The 20,712-nt window shown below is 47.8% G+C and overlaps 1 protein-coding gene across 12 annotated transcripts in view; it reads right to left on the bottom strand.

The window, feature by feature from the left end:
* The window catches only part of tmem131l (transmembrane 131 like), a 101,386-nt gene that overhangs the window by 9,855 nt on the left and 70,819 nt on the right, over window positions 1–20,712 (bottom strand). For 7 of the 12 annotated variants that reach the window (XM_021619105.3, XM_021619107.3, XM_021619106.3 and 4 more), the window contains 10 exons: window positions 19,736–19,922; window positions 19,105–19,290; window positions 18,724–18,870; window positions 16,328–16,952; window positions 16,039–16,154; window positions 14,980–15,146; window positions 13,623–13,829; window positions 4,166–4,244; window positions 3,637–3,752; window positions 3,169–3,301 (listed from right to left, as the gene is read on the bottom strand). In XM_021619105.3, the coding sequence (XP_021474780.3) occupies window positions 3,169–3,301; window positions 3,637–3,752; window positions 4,166–4,244; window positions 13,623–13,829; window positions 14,980–15,146; window positions 16,039–16,154; window positions 16,328–16,952; window positions 18,724–18,870; window positions 19,105–19,290; window positions 19,736–19,922 (1,963 nt within the window). The remainder of the gene's footprint in view (window positions 1–3,168; window positions 3,302–3,636; window positions 3,753–4,165; window positions 4,245–13,622; window positions 13,830–14,979; window positions 15,147–16,038; window positions 16,155–16,327; window positions 16,953–18,723; window positions 18,871–19,104; window positions 19,291–19,735; window positions 19,923–20,712) is intronic. The other 5 variants (XM_090187167.1, XM_021619108.3, XM_090187166.1 and 2 more) reach the window with 1 other exon arrangement.

Below are 20,712 nucleotides of genomic sequence, written 5' to 3'. Positions count from 1 at the left end.
TCAAAAGCATATTTTGAAAATCTGAGATGACAGTGTTGTTAACAAAAGGCTAAGCTTGAGAGCAAATAGATTAATTTCATTTCATTAGCCATTTTCATGAATAGTTAACGTTGTGTTATGCTAATGAGCTTGCTGATAGATTTACACAATCCTGGATACAGGGGTTTTTTCATAGCTAAACGTGACGCAGAAAACGGAGCGATTTGTCCTAAACAAATAATCTTTCAGGAAAAACTGAACATTTGCTATCTGAGAGTCTCCTCATTGAAAACATCTGAAGTTCTTCAAAGGTAAATGATTTTATTTGAATGCTTTTCTGTTTTTTTTGTGTAAATGTTGCCAGCTGAATGCTAACGTTAAATGCTACGCTAGCCATCAATACTGTTACACAAATGCTTGTTTTGCAATGGTTGAGAAGCATATTTTGAAAATCTGAGATGACAGTGTTGTTAACAAAAGGCTAAGCTTGAGAGCTAGCATATTTATTTCATTTCATTTGCGATTTTCATGAATAGTTAACGTTGCGTTATGGTAATGAGCTTGAGTCTGTATTCACGATCCCGGATCCGGGATGGGGAGATCAGAAAGGTTAAGGGGGCTGAATAATTTTGCACGCCCAATTTTTCAGTTTTTGATTTGTTAAAAAAGTTTGAAATATCAAATAAATGTTGTTCCACTTCATGATTGTGTCCCACTTGTTGTTGATTCTTCACAAAAAAATACAGTTTTATATCTTTATGTTTGAAGCCTGAAATGTGGCAAAAGGTCGCAAAGTTCAAGGGGGCCGAATACTTTCGCAAGGCACTGTACCTACGTGGCCAAATTATTTCTTATACAGCCAACCAAAACAGAGTTCGCTCCCAGCGACTTCGGGACCTGAGCGAGTCCATAGTCACATTGGATGAGAAGTATGCTACGGATCCTTCCTCTGATCTGCATAAAGAGCGCCAACTACGCCAATCTGAATTTGATGAGCTTTCTACCAGGCAAGCTGAACAGTTACTCTTGCGAGCTCGATACAAAGTCTATGAACAAGGCGACAAGGCCAGTAAACTCCTTGCACATCAGATCCGTAAATCTGAGGCCTCACGTTTAATCCCACAAATAAGGACCCCGTCTGGTGCCACCACAGTTATACATAAAGAGATCAATGATCAATTTAAACAATTTTACTCTGCGCTATACACCTCTGAATCCCCTCAAGACCCTTCGCTGATTGATTCCTTCTTTAATGGCTTGAATATGCCTTCAATTGATACAGACTCCCATGACTGTCTAGAAGAAGAATTTACGCTTGAGGAGATTGCAAAAGCAGTGTCCGCAATGAAAAGTGGTAAATCACCGGGTCCGGACGGTTTTCCAACCGAATTTTACAGGACCTTTTCTGGTCTGCTTTGCCCATTCTTGTCCCGACTATTTGCAGAGTGCCTCAATACTTCAAAGCTGCCGGCTAGTCTTTATCAGGCTTCAATTTCATTACTACTAAAGAAAAACAAAGACCCCCTGGAATGTGGATCCTATCGCCCAATCTCGCTTTTAAACTGTGATTACAAAAGTGTACTAAGGGTTGGTAACAGGCTGATTGGTCAGCTATTTGAGCCAGTAATGGGGACTTTACTTAGGTAGCGGAATTACTTTTGCTTCCCTCCAGGCCTGAAAGCACACTTTCTTGTAGGCTTACATTGAAGAAACGGCAAACAGGAGTGGCGATATCGTACACTATCATCCTCAGTCATTTTCCATCCAAGTTGTCAGACCCATGTGGCTTGTCATTGTTGATAAGACAACCATTTCTTCACCTTTTCCGGGCTCACTTTTCAGAAATAATAAGTTACAATGCTTGGCTTTCATATTTTGGTCAGATATACTTGGATGTGTAGTGTCAGCGTTTGTTGCTGGCATGTCATGCTTAAGTTTGCTAATCTTGCCGATGAAAACAAATCATTAAAGTAGTTGGCAATATTCAGTGGGTTTTGTGATGAATGTGCCATCTGATTCAATGAACGACGGAGCCGAGTGTCTTTTTGCCCTAAATTACAATTAAGGTGCTGTAAAACGTATTACTATCATTCATTTATGTTTGTGTCATAGTACAGTTTCGTCTTCTTTTCATTCAATTTAGCCACATGATTTCTCAATTTCCGGTACGTTTGCCAATCGGTTGTGCAGCCAGACTGATTTGCCATTCCTTCTGCCACATCACTCACAACCAAACAAGTTTTAATGAACATAGGAATCACTACAAAACATATTGTATGACTTCTTATACACTATATTAGGCCCAGCCTTTGGAACTTTGGTTTTCCTAGCTATGGCTACTATATTGTGATCACAACATCCTATAGATTTTGATACTGTTTTAATGCAGATTTCTGCAGCATTAGTAAAGATGTGATCAATACATGTTGATGATTTCATTCCTGTGCTGTTTGTAAATAACCTGGAAGGTTGATTGATAACCTGAACGAGGTTGCAGACACTGGTTACAGTTTGAAGCTTTTTCTTGAGTGGGCAGCTTGATGAAAGCCAGTTGATATTAAGGTCACCCAGAAAATACACCTCTGTTGATTCCACATACATTATCAAGCATTTCACATATATTGATTGTTAGCACTTGGTGGTCTATAACAGCTTCCCAGAATGGGCTTCAAATCACCTCTAAGCTTTACAGGAATGTGGTTCTGAATACAGACCGTAACATCACCCCCATTGGCATTTCAGTATTTTCTGTAGATGTTGTAACCATGTATTGCTACCACTGTATCAAATGTATTATCTAAGTGAGTTTTAGAGATGGTCAGAATATGAATGTCATCTATTACAAGCAAGTTATTGATTTCATGAACCTTGCTTTTTAGGCTACATATGTTAATGTGGGCAATTTTTAAACACTTCTGGCATTCTTGATTGTTTTTATTGGGAAGGATATGAGAAGTAGGTAGACATGACAACGTTCTATTTGTTTGAGCTAATAGTACAGGTTGAGCACTCCCTACTAGGGCACACCGCCTCGGTGCTATAAACTCTGGTTCATTGGTACATGATTACTGTATAAAATAGCTGTATGATCGACATGGCCTGACAGACAATCAAAATGGCTTCCTAAGCTACAACATGACAGTACAAAAAGACACAATTAGTACATTTCGTCTTGGCTTAGTGACGTACCCGTTGAAGGGTGCGGGTGCTGAGGCTTGAGGTACGTAGGGCACGGCCTCTGAGGTGTTGTACCTGAACTCATTGGTGAGGGGCACGGAGGGTGCCGACCACGTCTCCTCAGGCAAATAGTGGCCCGCCACATCTGAGAGAGAAGAGGGAAACAATTATGTTAGTGCGTTTCTAACAGAGAAAGCTGTAACGCAGGCTTTATGGTAAGGTTGGAGAAAAAGCCTGAGCACTTGGCTGTCCAGAAAGAGCATTGGCCATCCCCGATTTACGACACCAAACATTTACAGAAATCGCAATAATTTGCGAAACGCATTCAAGCAATGACAAACAACACAATACCCTTACATGCTGATCTTACAGCACTTCCCTTTTTGAGGTCAACTTTCTATTTATAATAGACAAGACATTTTACACACGGATTCTGATGTACAGGTATGTCAACATTTATTGACTGAGCACTTCACTCACCCATGGTTCTGTCCATGCGGGCTGCTACAGAAGCGAAGCTGGGGGCAAAGCTGGGGGGCACCGGGGTGGGCTCTGTTGGACTTTGGCAAGGCTCCTTCCTGTACAGGTTATTCATGCTGCACACCAGGGGACAGATATAGCACTTTGAGATTGTGTGTATGTGTGTGTGTAATGAAAAACACTTTTAAAAAATGTACATAAATAATCATTACTATTGGAACTGACTTCTCCATTAGTGTTTTTGTCATTAAGGACTTTTAGAATGATAGTACACTTCTTGAAACAGTAAGAGTGGTACAGTTGGTTAGAGTATGGCAGTGCTAGCCACACTACAGTTGTGGGTTGAACTGTAAGTAGCTTAAAATAAAATAGTCTGCTAAATGACCATAAGAGTATGCCTTCCAATCTATGTGGTTGCTGTGTGTGTCTGTTTACATGTGTGTATTTATCCGTCTGTGTGTGATTACATCAGTTAATGTGTGTGTGTGTGTGTGTGTGTGTGTGTGTGTGTGTGTGTGTGTGTGTGTACCTCTGGGCCTTGTAGGTGGAGTTCATGGTCTGGTAGCAGTCCCTCTCGGCTGGGTAGACGCCGTACTGCATGGAGTCCCCTGTGGACACAGACACACAGCTACAAACCACAACTCTGACCATGCTTTCTACTGAAAAACGTGGTAGTTCATACATCCTTTTCTCTACCATATCAGCGCCAGAGAGGGGGAGAGTGAAAACACTGCAATACTTTTCCAGAATGGTATAAATCAAAATCAGATTGACTGAATTATAGCACATAAAACATTGCACTGGCACGGACAAATAACGAATGGAGCTCAGGCATTTGGGTGTGCATTCGGGTATTACATTTATTATAAAACACCACCCCCCCCCCCCAGGTTTACAGGAAAAATAAACAATATTATGTGCATCATTTGCCTGGGTGTATTTGCATTCATTAATACATTTTTATATAAAGGGGTGGAACAGGGCGACGACCGGCGAAAACATGTTCTGTCTCTAGGCCAACCTGCGCTGTCTAGACAGCCTCATTAGTTATTCATTACGGTCGTCACGTTCTCTTGCATAATTCAACAAGTGTTCCGTGAGAAGGATAACCATGCGTTTTTAAAATCAAATGCTTGGCTCTAGATTACGCCCATCTATACATACTTACATTGTTTGCGAGATCAGACATTTTTATCAGAGGTACTTTTAATTTCAGCGCCTCTAATTTGAAAGCATTTGAACTAAATCCTAACTTTTTTTCTTCTTCAAATGCACAAACATCGAAACCTACCAAAATAAGACGTCTTTCTTGTGATGCAACTGTCGATACAGTGTTAAATCCCAGACGTAGCGTTAGCGCTTTTATAGAGGCAACGGAAAAACAATGTATTCCATTGGGCCCATTTCAGCCATTACCAGAGTGTGTTTGACAGGTCAATATAAACGTTCATGCGGTCCTCATGTCAATGTGAAAACACGAATGGCACTAGGCAAGTGTGAGAAAGAGTCACCAGAGTAAGAGATTTAAATGACAAGTGGATTTTGCACCCCTCCAACCAAGGAGGGCCTACAGCAGCACCTAGATATTCTGCACAGATACTGCCAGACTTGGGCCCTGCCAGTAAATCTCAGTAAAAACCAAAATAAGTGTTCCAAAAAAGGTCCAGTCGCCAGGACCACAAACCGTTGCCCTAGAGCACACAAAGAACAATATATACCTCGGCCTAAACATCAGCGCCACAGTTAACTTCCACAAAGCTGTGAACGATCTGAGAGAAAAGGCAAGAAGGGCATTCTATGCCATCAAAAGGAACATAAAATTCAACATACCAATTAGGATCTGGCTAAAAATACTTGAATCAGTCATAGAGCCCATTGCCCTTTATGGTTATGAGGTCTGGGGTCTACTCACCAACCGAGACTTCGCAAAATTGGACAAACACCAAATTGAGACTGCATGCAGAATTCTGCAAAAATATCCTTCGTGTACAACGTACAGTGCCTTGCGAAAGTATTCGGCCCCCTTGAACTTTGCGACCTTTTGCCACATTTCAGGCTTCAAACATAAAGATATAAAAATGTATTTTTTTGTGAAGAATCAACAACAAGTGGGACACAATCATGAAGTGGAACGACATTTATTGGATATTTCAAACTTTTTTAACAAATCAAAAACTGAAAAATTGGGCGTGCAAAATTATTCAGCCCCTTTATTTTCAGTGCAGCAAACTCTCTCCAGAAGTTCAGTGAGGATCTCTGAATGATCCAATGTTGACCTAAATGACTAATGATGATAAATACAATCCACCTGTGTGTAATCAAGTCTCCGTATAAATGCACCTGCACTGTGATAGTTTCAGAGGTCCGTTAAAAGCGCAGAGAGCATCAGGAAGAACAAGGAACACACCAGGCAGGTCCGAGATACTGTTGTGAAGAAGTTTAAAGCTGGATTTGGATACAAAAAGATTTCCCAAGCTTTAAACATCCCAAGGAGCACTGTGCAAGCGATAATATTGAAATGGAAGGAGTATCAGACCACTGCAAATCTACCAAGACCTGGCCGTCCCTCTAAACTTTCAGCTCATACAAGGAGAAGACTGATCAGAGATGCAGCCAAGAGGCCCATGATCACTCTGGATGAACTGCAGAGATCTACAGCTGAGGTGGGAGACTCTGTCCATAGGACAACAATCAGTCGTATATTGTACAAATCTGGCCTTTATGGAAGAGTGGCAAGAAGAAAGCCATTTCTTAAAGATATCCATAAAAAGTGTTGTTTAAAGTTTGCCACAAGCCACCTGGGAGACACACCAAACATGTGAAAGAAGGTGCTCTGGTCAGATGAAACCAAAATTGAACTTTTTGGCAACAATGCAAAACGTTATGTTTGGCGTAAAAGCAACACAGCTGAACACAGCATCCCCACTGTCAAACATGGTGGCGGCAGCATCATGGTTTGGGTCTGCTTTTCTTCAGTAGGGACAGGGAAGATGGTTAATATTGATGGGAAGATGGATGGAGCCAAATACAGGACCATTCTGGAAGAAAACCTGATGGAGTCTGCAAAAGACTGGGACGGAGATTTGTCATCCAACAAGACAATGATCCAAAACATAAAGCAAAATCTACAATGGAATGGTTCAAAAATAAACATATCCAGGTGTTAGAATGGCCAAGTCAAAGTCCAGACCTGAATCCAATCGAGAATCTGTGGAAAGAACTGAAAACTGCTGTTCACAAATGCTCTCCATCCAACCTCACTGAGCTCGAGCTGTTTTGCAAGGAGGAATGGGAAAAAATGTCAGTTTCTCGATGTGCAAAACTGAGAGACATACCCCAAGCGACTTACAGCTGTAATCGCAGCAAAAGGTGGCGCTACAAAGTATTAACTTAAGGGGGCTGAATAATTTTGCACGCCCAATTTTTCAGTTTTTGATTTGTTAAAAAAGTTTGAAATATCCAATAAATGTCGTTCCACTTCATGATTGTGTCCCACTTGTTGTTGATTCTTCACAAAAAAATACAGTTTTATATCTTTATGTTTGAAGCCTGAAATGTGGCAAAAGGTCGCGAAGTTCAAGGGGGCCGAATACTTTCGCAAGGCACTGTAGAACACCAAATAATGCATGCAGAGCAGAATTAGGCCGATACCCACTAATTATCAAAATCCAGAAAAGAGCTGTTACATTCTACAATAACCTAAAAGGAAGCAATTCCCAAACCTTTCATAACAAAGCCATCGCCTACAGAGAGATGAACCTGGAGAAGAGTCCCCTAAGCAAGCTGGTCCTGGGGCTCTGTTCAAAAACACACCCCACAGAGCAGCACTATTAGACCCAACCAAATCGTGAGAAAACAGAAAGAAAATTACTTGACACATTGGAAAGAATTAACAAAAGAAACGAGCAAACAAGAATGCTATTTGGCCCTAAACAGAGAGTACACAGTGGCAGAATACCTGACCACTGTGACTGACCCAAACTTAAGGAAAGCTTTGACTATGTACAGACTCAGTGAGCATAGCCTTGCTATTGAGAAAAGCTGCCATAGGCAGACATGACTCTCAAGAGAAGACAGGCTATGTGCACATTGCCTACAAAATGAGGTGGAAACTGAGCTGCACTTCCTAACCTCCTGCCAAATGGATGACCATAGAGACATATTTCCCTCAGATTACACAAATCCACAAAGAATTCGAAAACAAATCCAATTTTGATAAACTCCCATATCTACTGGGTGAAATCCCACAGTGTGCAATCACAGCAGCAAGATTTGTGACCCGTTGCAACAAGAAAAGGGCAACCAGTGAAGAACAAACACCATTGTAAATGGTATACCTTAACCATTTGTACATTGTTACAACACTGTGTGTGTGTGTATATATATATATATATATATATATGACATTTGTAATGTCTTTATTGTTTTGAAACTTCTGTACGTGTAATGTTTACTGTTAATTTTTATTGTTTATTTCACTTTTGTATATTATCTACCTCACTTGGTTTGGCAATGTTAACACATGTTTCCCATGCCAATAAAGCCCCTTGAATTGAATTGACAGAGACAGAGCGGGAGACAGAGCGGGAGACAGAGCGGGAGACAGAGCGGGAGACAGAGCGGGAGACAGAGCGGGAGACAGAGCGGGAGAGAGAGAGAGAGCGGTAGACAGAGAGGTAGACAGAGAGAGAGCGGTAGACAGAGAGGTAGACAGAGAGAGAGCGGTAGACAGAGCGGTAGACAGAGAGAGAGCGGTAGACAGAGAGAGAGAGCGGTAGACAGAGAGAGAGAGCGGTAGACAGAGAGAGAGAGCGGTAGACAGAGAGAGAGAGCGGTAGACAGAGCGGTAGACAGAGCGGTAGGCAGAGCGGTAGGCAGAGAGAGAGCGGTAAGACAGAGAGAGAGCGGTAACACAGAGAGAGAGCGGTAGACAGAGCGGTAGGTAGGCAGAGCGAGCGAGCGGTAGGCAGACAGAGCGAGCGAGCGGTAGGCAGACAGAGCGAGCGAGCGGTAGGCAGACAGAGCGAGCGAGCGGTAGGCAGACAGAGCGAGCGAGCGGTAGGCAGACAGAGCGAGCGAGCGGTAGGCAGACAGAGCGAGCGAGCGGTAGGCAGACAGAGCGAGCGAGCGGTAGGCAGACAGAGCGAGCGAGCGGTAGGCAGACAGAGCGAGCGAGCGGTAGGCAGACAGAGCGAGCGAGCGGTAGGCAGACAGAGCGAGCGAGCGGTAGGCAGACAGAGCGAGCGAGCGGTAGGCAGACAGAGCGAGCGAGCGGTAGGCAGACAGAGCGAGCGAGCGGTAGGCAGACAGAGCGAGCGAGCGGTAGGCAGACAGAGCGAGCGAGCGGTAGGCAGACAGAGCGAGCGAGCGGTAGGCAGACAGAGCGAGCGAGCGGTAGGCAGACAGAGCGAGCGAGCGGTAGGCAGACAGAGCGAGCGAGCGGTAGGCAGACAGAGCGAGCGAGCGGTAGGCAGACAGAGCGAGCGAGCGGTAGGCAGACAGAGCGAGCGAGCGGTAGGCAGACAGAGCGAGCGAGCGGTAGGCAGACAGAGCGAGCGAGCGGTAGGCAGACAGAGCGAGCGAGCGGTAGGCAGACAGAGCGAGCGAGCGGTAGGCAGACAGAGCGAGCGAGCGGTAGGCAGACAGAGCGAGCGAGCGGTAGGCAGACAGAGCGAGCGAGCGGTAGGCAGACAGAGCGAGCGAGCGGTAGGCAGACAGAGCGAGCGAGCGGTAGGCAGACAGAGCGAGCGAGCGGTAGGCAGACAGAGCGAGCGAGCGGTAGGCAGACAGAGCGAGCGAGCGGTAGGCAGACAGAGCGAGCGAGCGGTAGGCAGACAGAGCGAGCGAGCGGTAGGCAGACAGAGCGAGCGAGCGGTAGGCAGACAGAGCGAGCGAGCGGTAGGCAGACAGAGCGAGCGAGCGGTAGGCAGACAGAGCGAGCGAGCGGTAGGCAGACAGAGCGAGCGAGCGGTAGGCAGACAGAGCGAGCGAGCGGTAGGCAGACAGAGCGAGCGAGCGGTAGGCAGACAGAGCGAGCGAGCGGTAGGCAGACAGAGCGAGCGAGCGGTAGGCAGACAGAGCGAGCGAGCGGTAGGCAGACAGAGCGAGCGAGCGGTAGGCAGACAGAGCGAGCGAGCGGTAGGCAGACAGAGCGAGCGAGCGGTAGGCAGACAGAGCGAGCGAGCGGTAGGCAGACAGAGCGAGCGAGCGGTAGGCAGACAGAGCGAGCGAGCGGTAGGCAGACAGAGCGAGCGAGCGGTAGGCAGACAGAGCGAGCGAGCGGTAGGCAGACAGAGCGAGCGAGCGGTAGGCAGACAGAGCGAGCGAGCGGTAGGCAGACAGAGCGAGCGAGCGGTAGGCAGACAGAGCGAGCGAGCGGTAGGCAGACAGAGCGAGCGAGCGGTAGGCAGACAGAGCGAGCGAGCGGTAGGCAGACAGAGCGAGCGAGCGGTAGGCAGACAGAGCGAGCGAGCGGTAGGCAGACAGAGCGAGCGAGCGGTAGGCAGACAGAGCGAGCGAGCGGTAGGCAGACAGAGCGAGCGAGCGGTAGGCAGACAGAGCGAGCGAGCGGTAGGCAGACAGAGCGAGCGAGCGGTAGGCAGACAGAGCGAGCGAGCGGTAGGCAGACAGAGCGAGCGAGCGGTAGGCAGACAGAGCGAGCGAGCGGTAGGCAGACAGAGCGAGCGAGCGGTAGGCAGACAGAGCGAGCGAGCGGTAGGCAGACAGAGCGAGCGAGCGGTAGGCAGACAGAGCGAGCGAGCGGTAGGCAGACAGAGCGAGCGAGCGGTAGGCAGACAGAGCGAGCGAGCGGTAGGCAGACAGAGCGAGCGAGCGGTAGGCAGACAGAGCGAGCGAGCGGTAGGCAGACAGAGCGAGCGAGCGGTAGGCAGACAGAGCGAGCGAGCGGTAGGCAGACAGAGCGAGCGAGCGGTAGGCAGACAGAGCGAGCGAGCGGTAGGCAGACAGAGCGAGCGAGCGGTAGGCAGACAGAGCGAGCGAGCGGTAGGCAGACAGAGCGAGCGAGCGGTAGGCAGACAGAGCGAGCGAGCGGTAGGCAGACAGAGCGAGCGAGCGGTAGGCAGACAGAGCGAGCGAGCGGTAGGCAGACAGAGCGAGCGAGCGGTAGGCAGACAGAGCGAGCGAGCGGTAGGCAGACAGAGCGAGCGAGCGGTAGGCAGACAGAGCGAGCGAGCGGTAGGCAGACAGAGCGAGCGAGCGGTAGGCAGACAGAGCGAGCGAGCGGTAGGCAGACAGAGCGAGCGAGCGGTAGGCAGACAGAGCGAGCGAGCGGTAGGCAGACAGAGCGAGCGAGCGGTAGGCAGACAGAGCGAGCGAGCGGTAGGCAGACAGAGCGAGCGAGCGGTAGGCAGACAGAGCGAGCGAGCGGTAGGCAGACAGAGCGAGCGAGCGGTAGGCAGACAGAGCGAGCGAGCGGTAGGCAGACAGAGCGAGCGAGCGGTAGGCAGACAGAGCGAGCGAGCGGTAGGCAGACAGAGCGAGCGAGCGGTAGGCAGACAGAGCGAGCGAGCGGTAGGCAGACAGAGCGAGCGAGCGGTAGGCAGACAGAGCGAGCGAGCGGTAGGCAGACAGAGCGAGCGAGCGGTAGGCAGACAGAGCGAGCGAGCGGTAGGCAGACAGAGCGAGCGAGCGGTAGGCAGACAGAGCGAGCGAGCGGTAGGCAGACAGAGCGAGCGAGCGGTAGGCAGACAGAGCGAGCGAGCGGTAGGCAGACAGAGCGAGCGAGCGGTAGGCAGACAGAGCGAGCGAGCGGTAGGCAGACAGAGCGAGCGAGCGGTAGGCAGACAGAGCGAGCGAGCGGTAGGCAGACAGAGCGAGCGAGCGGTAGGTAGACAGAGCGAGCGAGCGGTAGGTAGACAGAGCGAGCGAGCGGTAGGTAGACAGAGCGAGCGAGCGGTAGGTAGACAGAGAGACAGAGCGGTAGACAGAGACAGAGCGGTAGACAGAGAGACAGAGCGGTAGACAGAGAGGTAGACAGAGAGAGAGAGTGGTAGACAGAGAGAGAGAGCGGTAGACAGAGAGAGAGAGCGGTAGACAGAGAGAGAGAGCGGTAGACAGAGAGAGAGCGGTAGACAGAGAGGTAGACAGAGCGAGCGGTAGGCAGAGCGGTAGGCAGAGAGAGAGCGGTAAAGACAGAACGGTAGACAGAGCGGTAGGTAGACAGAGCGGTAGGTAGACAGAGCGGTAGGTAGACAGAGCGGTAGACAGAGCGGTAGACAGAGCGGTAGACAGAGCGGTAGACAGAGCGGTAGACAGAGCGGTAGGTAGACAGAGCGAGCGAGCGGTAGGTAGACAGAGCGGTAGACAGAGCGGTAGGTAGACAGAGCGAGCGAGCGGTAGGTAGACAGAGCGAGCGAGCGGTAGGTAGACAGAGCGAGCGAGCGGTAGGTAGACAGAGCGAGCGAGCGGTAGGTAGACAGAGCGAGCGAGCGGTAGGTAGACAGAGCGAGCGAGCGGTAGGTAGACAGAGCGAGCGAGCGGTAGGTAGACAGAGCGAGCGAGCGGTAGGTAGACAGAGCGAGCGAGCGGTAGGTAGACAGAGCGAGCGAGCGGTAGGTAGACAGAGCGACAGAGCGGTAGGTAGACAGAGCGGTAGGTAGACAGAGCGGTAGGTAGACAGAGCGGTAGGTAGACAGAGCGGTAGGTAGACAGAGCGGTAGGTAGACAGAGCGGTAGACAGAGCGGTAGACAGAGCGGTAGACAGAGGGAGAGAGAAAGAAAGAAAGAAATAAGAGACGGAGAACAGGTGAGGTGAAAGACGGCTGCAACATTTCCATGTCTGATGAGGTGTACACTGAGGTGGATTCAGAGATGGGGAAGTCCCTCAGAGCCAAAGGACCTAACCTAACCCAGCACCATGGTGCTTAGTAAAGTCCCCAGTCCCACTTCCAACCCCCTCAGCCTTCAGAGCTCCAGAGCCTAGGTCCAGACCTACTATTCAAGGGGTCAAAGGAGGACATTTTGATGAGAAGCACCTGTGTGGGATGGAATGGAGACACATGGCTATGCTGACGAAAGACAGCAGAACAGAGGAGAGGGAGAGAACTATTGGGAATAGTAAAAGGAGCAATATGTAGGGACCAGGGACAAAAACACATTCCCTAAAGTCAATCTGTGACCCTGTTCCTGTAGAGCTACCTTCCTGTAGGGTCACGTTCCAACCCCGGTGGGGCGGCAGCTAGCCTAGTGGTTAGGAGTGCTGGCCCATTGCTTTTAACTAACCGGGGCGCTAGACTAGGGTTAAGGTGAAAACCTACAGGACGGTAGCTCTCCTGGAACAGGGCTGGAGAGCCGTGCTCTATGGGCACATTTCCTGATAAGAGCAGTGCAGTGGTCGCTGCAGTAGCGAGAGAGGGGAGTGTGTATACACCGAGTGTACAAAACATTAGGAACACCTTCCTAATATTAAGTCGAGCCTCCCTTTTTGCCCTCAGAACGACCTCAACTCGTCGGGCCATGGACTCGACAAGGTGTCGAAAGCGTTCCACAGGGGCGCTGGGTCATGTTGACTCCAATACTTCCCACAGTTGGATGTCGTTTGAGTGGGTGACCATTCTTGATACACACGTGTGAAAAACCCAGCAGCGTTGCAGTTCTTGACACAAACCAGTGCGCCTAGCACCTATACGCCATTCAAAGGCACTTAAATCTTTTGTCTTGCCCAGTCACCTTCTGAATGGCACACACAATCCATGTCTCAATTGTCTCAAAGCTTGAGAATCCATATTTTATGCATCTCCCCCCCTTCATCTACACTGATTGAAGTGGATTTAACAAGTGACATCAATAAGGGATCATAGCTTTCACCTGGATTCACCTGGTCAGTCTCATGGAAAGAGCAGGTGTTCCTAATGTTTTGTACACTCAGTGTCTAGATAAAAGTGTGCCTGTGTGCGTGCGTTGTATATGGCACTGTGTGTGTGTTGTGTGTGTGTGAGAGTGGGTTTACTGCAGTAGTGGGTCCATACTTTTCCTGGCTGAGGTAGCGCAGTGGTGTGGGCGGTGGTGCGGAGTGCTGGGGTCCTTGTCTCCCTCAATGCTGCTGGCAGAGCTCCAGCTGCCCCAGCTGCCGCGGCTGGCACGCACGCTGCCCGATGAGCTGCCCGAGTCTGAGCCCGACTCGCACGCCACGCGCCGCTCCGCGCACTTCCGCCGTGGCCGCACCAGACACACGCCTAGAACAGGAAGGAGGGCGAGAGATGTTGAGGACTGAGTAAAGCCCGTGGCCTAGTTTTAACACTCCAGTCAAATACAGTGCTCAATCCCTTCAATGCCCCATATCCACCCTTCCTACGGTCCTCCCTCTTGCCCATCTTCCCTTTTGTCTCCAGCTGTTGAAATAAAGTGTCGAGAAAGGACTGTCCAATAATCAATATAAAATGTCAATCTATTAACTTTCACTCGGTCAGTTACGTCTTTAGCCATCACATTTAATTGGGAATTCCGGTGTTTCTGAAAATGTGACAAAACTGGATATGTACTGGAGTGTCTACCATGGCAATGTGTTGAAAAAGAAAAGGCACTGCGGCAGATACTTGGTCAGTCAGGTGTAAGTCTGCTTAGAGATGTCCAGAGTATCACAGACACAGCAGAGGGCTTTTAACATGATTGGTTTAGGTGAGGGGTAGGGTTGAACTTCGGTCAAGTTAGCCACAAACTGACAGCAATAGCCACACAGGTTATCAAGTGGTTGAGGGGTGTAACCATAGATGTCGCAGCTTTTTGAATGCGTGTCTGTGTGTTGGTCAGTGTTTCCGTTATCCGCTAGCTGGATTTTGGCCTATAAAATATGAAACCGCATGTGAAGTGACAGGTGTTTTCCGGCAAATTGCATTATGGAACAAACATCCGTGCGTAGCCCGCTGCCTTGCGTAGCCCGCTGCCTTGCGTAGCCCGCTGCCTTGCGTAGCCCGCTGCCTTGCGTAGCCCGCTGCCTTGCGTAGCCCGCTGCCTTGCGTAGCCCGCTGCGCTTATAACGTGTAGAAATAGTTGGTCAACATTTTAAGCTAAACGTTGTGATCTGTTGCCTCACACATTGTTATGTAGCCTACTGGTTGTATGAATTAGGGATCTATCATCCCACAACTGCCCCAGAGTCTGTTTGGAATTCATTTCTAGACAAGGTGCCCAATAGAATAGGTAAACCTTTCTACTGTGGGGGATAGTAGATTGACAGGCTAGTGATTCTGCGGTTGGTTACTTGTCTTCGCTGAGGAAATGTAATTTCTGAAATGTCGGGTCAATAAAAAAGGTTTCCGGTCCAATGTCCCCCCGCCACATTTTCCTAACGGAAACCCTGGTGTGTATGTATGTACATGTACCCACCGTTCTGTTTGAGGGGGCTTTCGGGGCTGGGCTTCGGTGCGTCTGGTTTTCCTGTGGAGCAGCGGTTCCGAGTGCGGGTTCCGTTCATATTCTGTTGTTGTTCTCCCGTTCTCCACTCCGGTTCCCTCTCCTGCACTGACGTCACAACCACACTGTGTTCAGGTAGCCTGTGGGAACAGTGAAGACCAATGTCACTTTTCAATGTCGTTACATTTCACGCAGCGATTCAACAATCAACAGGGTTACAGACCTGAACGTTCTACTATAAACGGCTGCTGGGGGTAGCTAATTGACAGTTGTTTCTTCAAACCCAAATCAAAATATTCAAATTCACCAACTCACAGCCCAGTTAGACAGTATTAACGAAAAAAATAAAATAATTTTGGTCAATGAACAATGGCCGCGGTGTGAATAAGGTATCACATCTGTGTGTGATGAAGAGGTTCATCCCAAGCGTAAGGTAAGCAATGACTTATTGAAGATTGTCCTTTGAGTGATGTCAATTTCGTTCTCTATATATTATTATTATTATTTTTACAGATTTTCTCCCCAATTTCGTGGTATCCAATTGTTAGTAGTTACTATCTTGTCTCATCGCTACAACTCCCGTAGGGGCTCGGGAGAGACGAAGGTCGAAAGCCATGCGTCCTCCGAAACACAACCAAGCCACACTGCTTCTTAACACAGCGTGCATCCAACCCGGAAGCCAGCCGCACCAATGTGTCGGAGGAAAAACCGTGCACCTGGCGACCTGGTTAGCGTGCACTGCGCCCGGCCCGCCACAGGAGTCGCTAGTGCACGATGAGACAAGGACGACGCTAGGCCAATTGTGCGTCGCCCCACGGACCTCCCGGTTGCGGCCGGCTGCGACAGTGCCTGGGCGCGATCCCAGAGTCTCTGGTGGCACAGCTAGCACTGGGATGCAGTGTCCTAGACCACTGCGCAACCCGGGAGGCTCTTTTCTATAGATTTTACAAACGGAATTCTGCACCAAACCATTTGTCAAGACTAAGTGAGCACAGAGTCTATCATCTCTATCGATTTGAAGATGCCACGTACCCAGAAACCCGCTCTGTGTTCTTCTTACGACTCTTCTTTGCCTTGCTGTTCCCGGCTGGGACACCAGCCTCCATCTTCTCTGCCTTCTTCCTCTGGATTTTACCATCCTCTCTGGTCTGGAGGGAGAGAGAAAGAGAGAAATATTCAATTCACACCCTGTACTGAAGTACTTAGATTGCACAAAAAAAAAACATCTCTACAGAGCTAGAGTAACCAGGCTACAAGCATCAGAGCAAGCTATCAAATAAAATCAAGTAATAGCCAATTGATCACCCTGTCTCTCTCTCACCTCTAGCTCAGAGTTGTCCCTTTTCGCCGTTGTGTCCCTCTTCTCCACAAACTGTGAATGTGTACGGAGGCCGCACCCTTTCTCTGTCATGGGGCTGCACAGCAGGAGACCCGGTCGGGGGCCTGGGCCCATGGTGACATTGTCGGGGAAGCCGGCCTGCGTTTCCACGGGAAACATAACCGCCGCCGGCCCTTTGCTGTCCTCCCGCTGGGCGGCGCTCTGTGGTGGGGCTTCCTTAAAGTGCTGTGTCGTTTTCTTAACGTCGATTTGACAGAGGAACGTGGGCTCATTGTTGTTGCAGGCGTCCGTGCACAGGTCAGGTTCCAGGGTTCCCAGGTCGGGCGTTAGGTCTAGTTCCCGCTCTTCCTCGGTCGCCGTGGCAGCCGCCGCCGCTGCTGTGGCGTAGGAGCTGGTTTTGTACTTGCCGTAGTAAACGGACACCTTGTGTTTCTTCTGCGGCTGGGAGGGGGTGGTGGAGGCACCCTTCTTGGAGGAGGAAGAGGAGGTGGAGAGGGGCTGGGGCCTGGGGGTGGAGCCGTTGGCCACCGCCGGGGAGCCACGCCCTTTTCCTTTGTCAGAGTTGTGGCAGGTATCCACATATGTCTTGCAGCTGCCCTTCATTTTACTGGACATGGACAAAAACAAAAAAACTAGTTAGAGAGACTATGTGTAAACCCATAACAATGCACAACAATCACCAGCTAATCAAAATGGGTGACAAGCCTCATTTATAGAACAAAATCAGTTCAGATTTACGTAGATAACATACAGCTACTTTGACAACATTGTTGTACTGGAGTGTTATACCAAGAGTTAAATCAAATACCACCGAAACATCTACTCTTTAATAAGACTTTATATTGGCAACTAGAGGTCGACCGATTAGGATTTTTCAACGCCGATGCCGATTATTGGAGGACCAAAAAAAGCTGATACCGATTAATCGGACGATTTAAAAAATATATAATTTGTAATACTGACAATTACAGCAATGCTGAATGAACACTTACTTTAACTTATATATTACATAAAATCAATTTAGTCTCAAATAAATTATTAAACATGTTCAATTTGGTTTAAATAATGCAAAAACAGTGTTGGAGAAGTAAAAGTGCAATATAGGCCATGTAAAAAAAGCTAACGTTCAAGTTCCTTGCTCAGAACATGAGAACACATGAAAGCTGTTGGTTTCTTTTAACACGAGTCTTCAATTTTCCCAGTTAAGATGTTTTAGGTTGCAGTTATTATAGGACTATTTCTCTCTATATCATTTGAATTTCATAGACCTTTGACTTTTGGATGTTCTGATAGACGGCACTATAATATTGCCAGCCTAATCTTGGGAGTTGATAAGCTTGAAGTCATAAACCAATCTGTGCTTCGAGCATTGCGAAAAGCTGCTGGCAAACTGAGGAAAGTACGGTTTGAATGAATGCTTACGAGCCAGCTGCTGCCTACCACCGCTCAGCCAGACTGCTCTATCAAATATCAAATCATAGACTTAATTATAATATAATAATCACACAGAAATACGAGCCTTGGGTCATTAATATGGTCAAATCCGGAAACTATCATTTCGAAAACAAAACAGTTATTCTTTCAGTGAAATACGGAACCGTTAGGGTCTGAAGTCTGAAAATTGCTGTTACATTTCACAACCTTCAATGTTATGTCATAATTATGTAAAATTCTGGCAAATTAACTCGTCTTTGTTAGGAAGAAATGGTCTTCACACAGTTCACAACGAGCCAGGTGGCCCAAACTGCTGTATATACCCTGACTCTGCTTGCATAGAATGCAAGTGGCACAATTTCCCTAGTTAAAATAAATTCATGTTAGCAGGCAATATTAACAAAAAAATCTATACTTGTGTATTGATTTTAAGGAAGGCATTGATGTTTATGGTTAGGTACACATTGGTGCAACGACAGTGCTTTTTTAACAAATGCGCTTGTTAAATCATCACCTGTTTGGCGAAGTAGGCTGTGAATCGACGATAAATGAACAGGCACCGCATCGATTATATGCAACGCAGGACAAGCTAGATATATACTAGTAATATCATCAACCACGTGTAGTTAACTAGTGATTATGTTAAGATTGATTGTTTTTTATAAGATAAGTTTAATGCTAGCTAGCAACTTACCATGGCTCCTTGATGCAGTCGCGTAACAGGTGGTCAGCCTGCCACGCAGTCTCCTCGTGGAGTGCAATGTAATCGGGGTCCAAAAATGCCGATTACCGATGGTTATGAAAACTTGAAATCGGCCCTAATTAAATCGGCCATGCTGATTAATCGGTCAACCTCTATTGGCAACCATATAAAACTGTTGATTTTATGTAAAAAATATTTGTTTGGAAACGGGTCTCGTAAAATATATTCCACAGAGTCTTACTTGACTCCGTTGGGGGTGATGTTGACGGGGCCGTTGTCCCGGGACAGGGCAGAGTTGTGGAGGCTCCGGGGGGTGGGGCTGGAGAACTGAGTCAGGATGTACTGGGCCTGGTGGAAAGCCATCAGACAAACACCCGCCAGGGAGAAGCTGAGAGGAGAGAGAGAGGATATGGCCGGTTATTCATTGGTGATATCAGTCCAAACAAATTGACAAAGTAGTAGGCACTGGTAATCTGGTTGGGGAGTCAAAGTCCATTGTCTTTCAACCTGAAACCTGTTTTATTTCTGGGGGGGGAATGAAGCTGTGTATGACATTGGCTTTTCTTCACCCAAACTTGGCACTAAGTTGGTACTGGTCTATGCGTCTCAGGGTGGCACTAACCAGGTGAAGATGAGGGTGACCACCCAGAATGTCTCCTCCCAGCTGGGGCCGGGCACCACTTGGGCACAGAGGGGCAGCATGTGGTGGGGCAGCGTCACGTTGAGGGTGAAGGGGAACGATGAGCCGCGCGACGTCACCAGGGTCAGGTCCCGGATCACCCAGGACGACGTGAAGTCTGGAGTGAACCTGGAGGAGGGAGAAAGTGGGAGGTGGGGAGAGAGAAGGAGAAGGTAGAGTAAGAAAAGGAGAAAAAGAGAGTGAGCGATTAAGGGGGAAAAGAGGAGGGTGAAAAGGAAGTGGGGGAGAGGGGAGACAACCAGAGGGGGTAGAAAGAGATAGAGAAAATAGAAGTTGAGACAGTGGGGGGGGGGGGAGGCGAGAAGGAGATGAGAGGTCAATGAGCGTCAAAAAACGTTATCTTGATATGTCTCGTATCACAAGAAATTATTTACTAAACAATACAAATGTCTGGATGTTTGAGTTCGGACAGAATACAAAAATGATCTATTTTTGATCTATTTTTCTTTCATTACTTTACTTCATGTACACTACTGCTGAGTTAATACAAAATATGTTGACATAAAAAAGGCTCAAGAACAATCTGCATCCATTCTGCCGACATTTGACTCACGCAATGGTGATCTCGGAGGAGGAGTTGTGGTCCAGGCTGAAGGACCTGCACTGCAGCACCTCGAAGCCGAAGCCCTGGCACTTGTAGCCGTTGATGTTCATGGACGTGACCGTAAGGGGCAGCTCCCCGGCGTTCTCTACCTTGAAGCTCTTCCAGATGGCAAACAGAGGCTTGTTGGTGCGCAGGCCTGGGAGTTAGATGGGAGGAAGCATTTTATAAAGTAGCCAGCCACACACTCTTAAGAACAGAAGAGCAAGACAAGGGTTGAGTCCCAAATGGCACCCTATTCTTTTTATAACACACTACTTTTGACCAGGGTCCCCTACTTTTGACCAAATACGTCACTATAAAGGGAATAGGGTGACATTTGGTACGTCACCAAGGATTAATTAGCCTTGGTAGGAGAACACACAAGATAAGGCACACTTTATTGTCAGTTTAATAAAAAAGAAATCTGCTTTGTGCCATTAAAAGGAGTTTATTAAAGGATATGACAGGTTGTACAGCCGAACTACCACCACTAATAGTAAGACAATGATTAAGTAGCCTAGTTTCAAATTCAAGGGCCTTATAATAGAGTTTGAAGTGCAAATGAACCTGAAATGTGTTGAATTCACTTTGCCATCACTATGAAGCACCATCATTTGCCTTGACTAATGAATTGTATTTGTAATGCATTTAAAAATGGACAAACATCGAATAAGATCTAGCTACATACAGTACATACTGTATACTTAGGGCGGAGTGGTACAACGTATTTTACGATATACCGTTATTCAACACAGACCGAGCCCCTCTTTCCCCGTCACTCAAGGAGCGCATTTGTTGCTCCTCGACCAGGAGACACTTGCGTTTGGTCTGCATGCAGCAGAGCAACTATGTTGATGACAACGATGCTGTTTTCACTTTGCTTCTTAATATAAATCCACTAGCATTCTATAATTACACAGTTTGTGTTTCTTACATCTGCAAACAGC

Source organism: Oncorhynchus mykiss, chromosome 10, assembly GCF_057628025.1.
Source record: "Oncorhynchus mykiss isolate SJ-2025 chromosome 10, ASM5762802v1, whole genome shotgun sequence".
Classification (NCBI taxonomy): Eukaryota; Metazoa; Chordata; class Actinopteri; order Salmoniformes; family Salmonidae; genus Oncorhynchus; species Oncorhynchus mykiss.
This window is presented reverse-complemented; position numbering and strand designations above follow the sequence as displayed.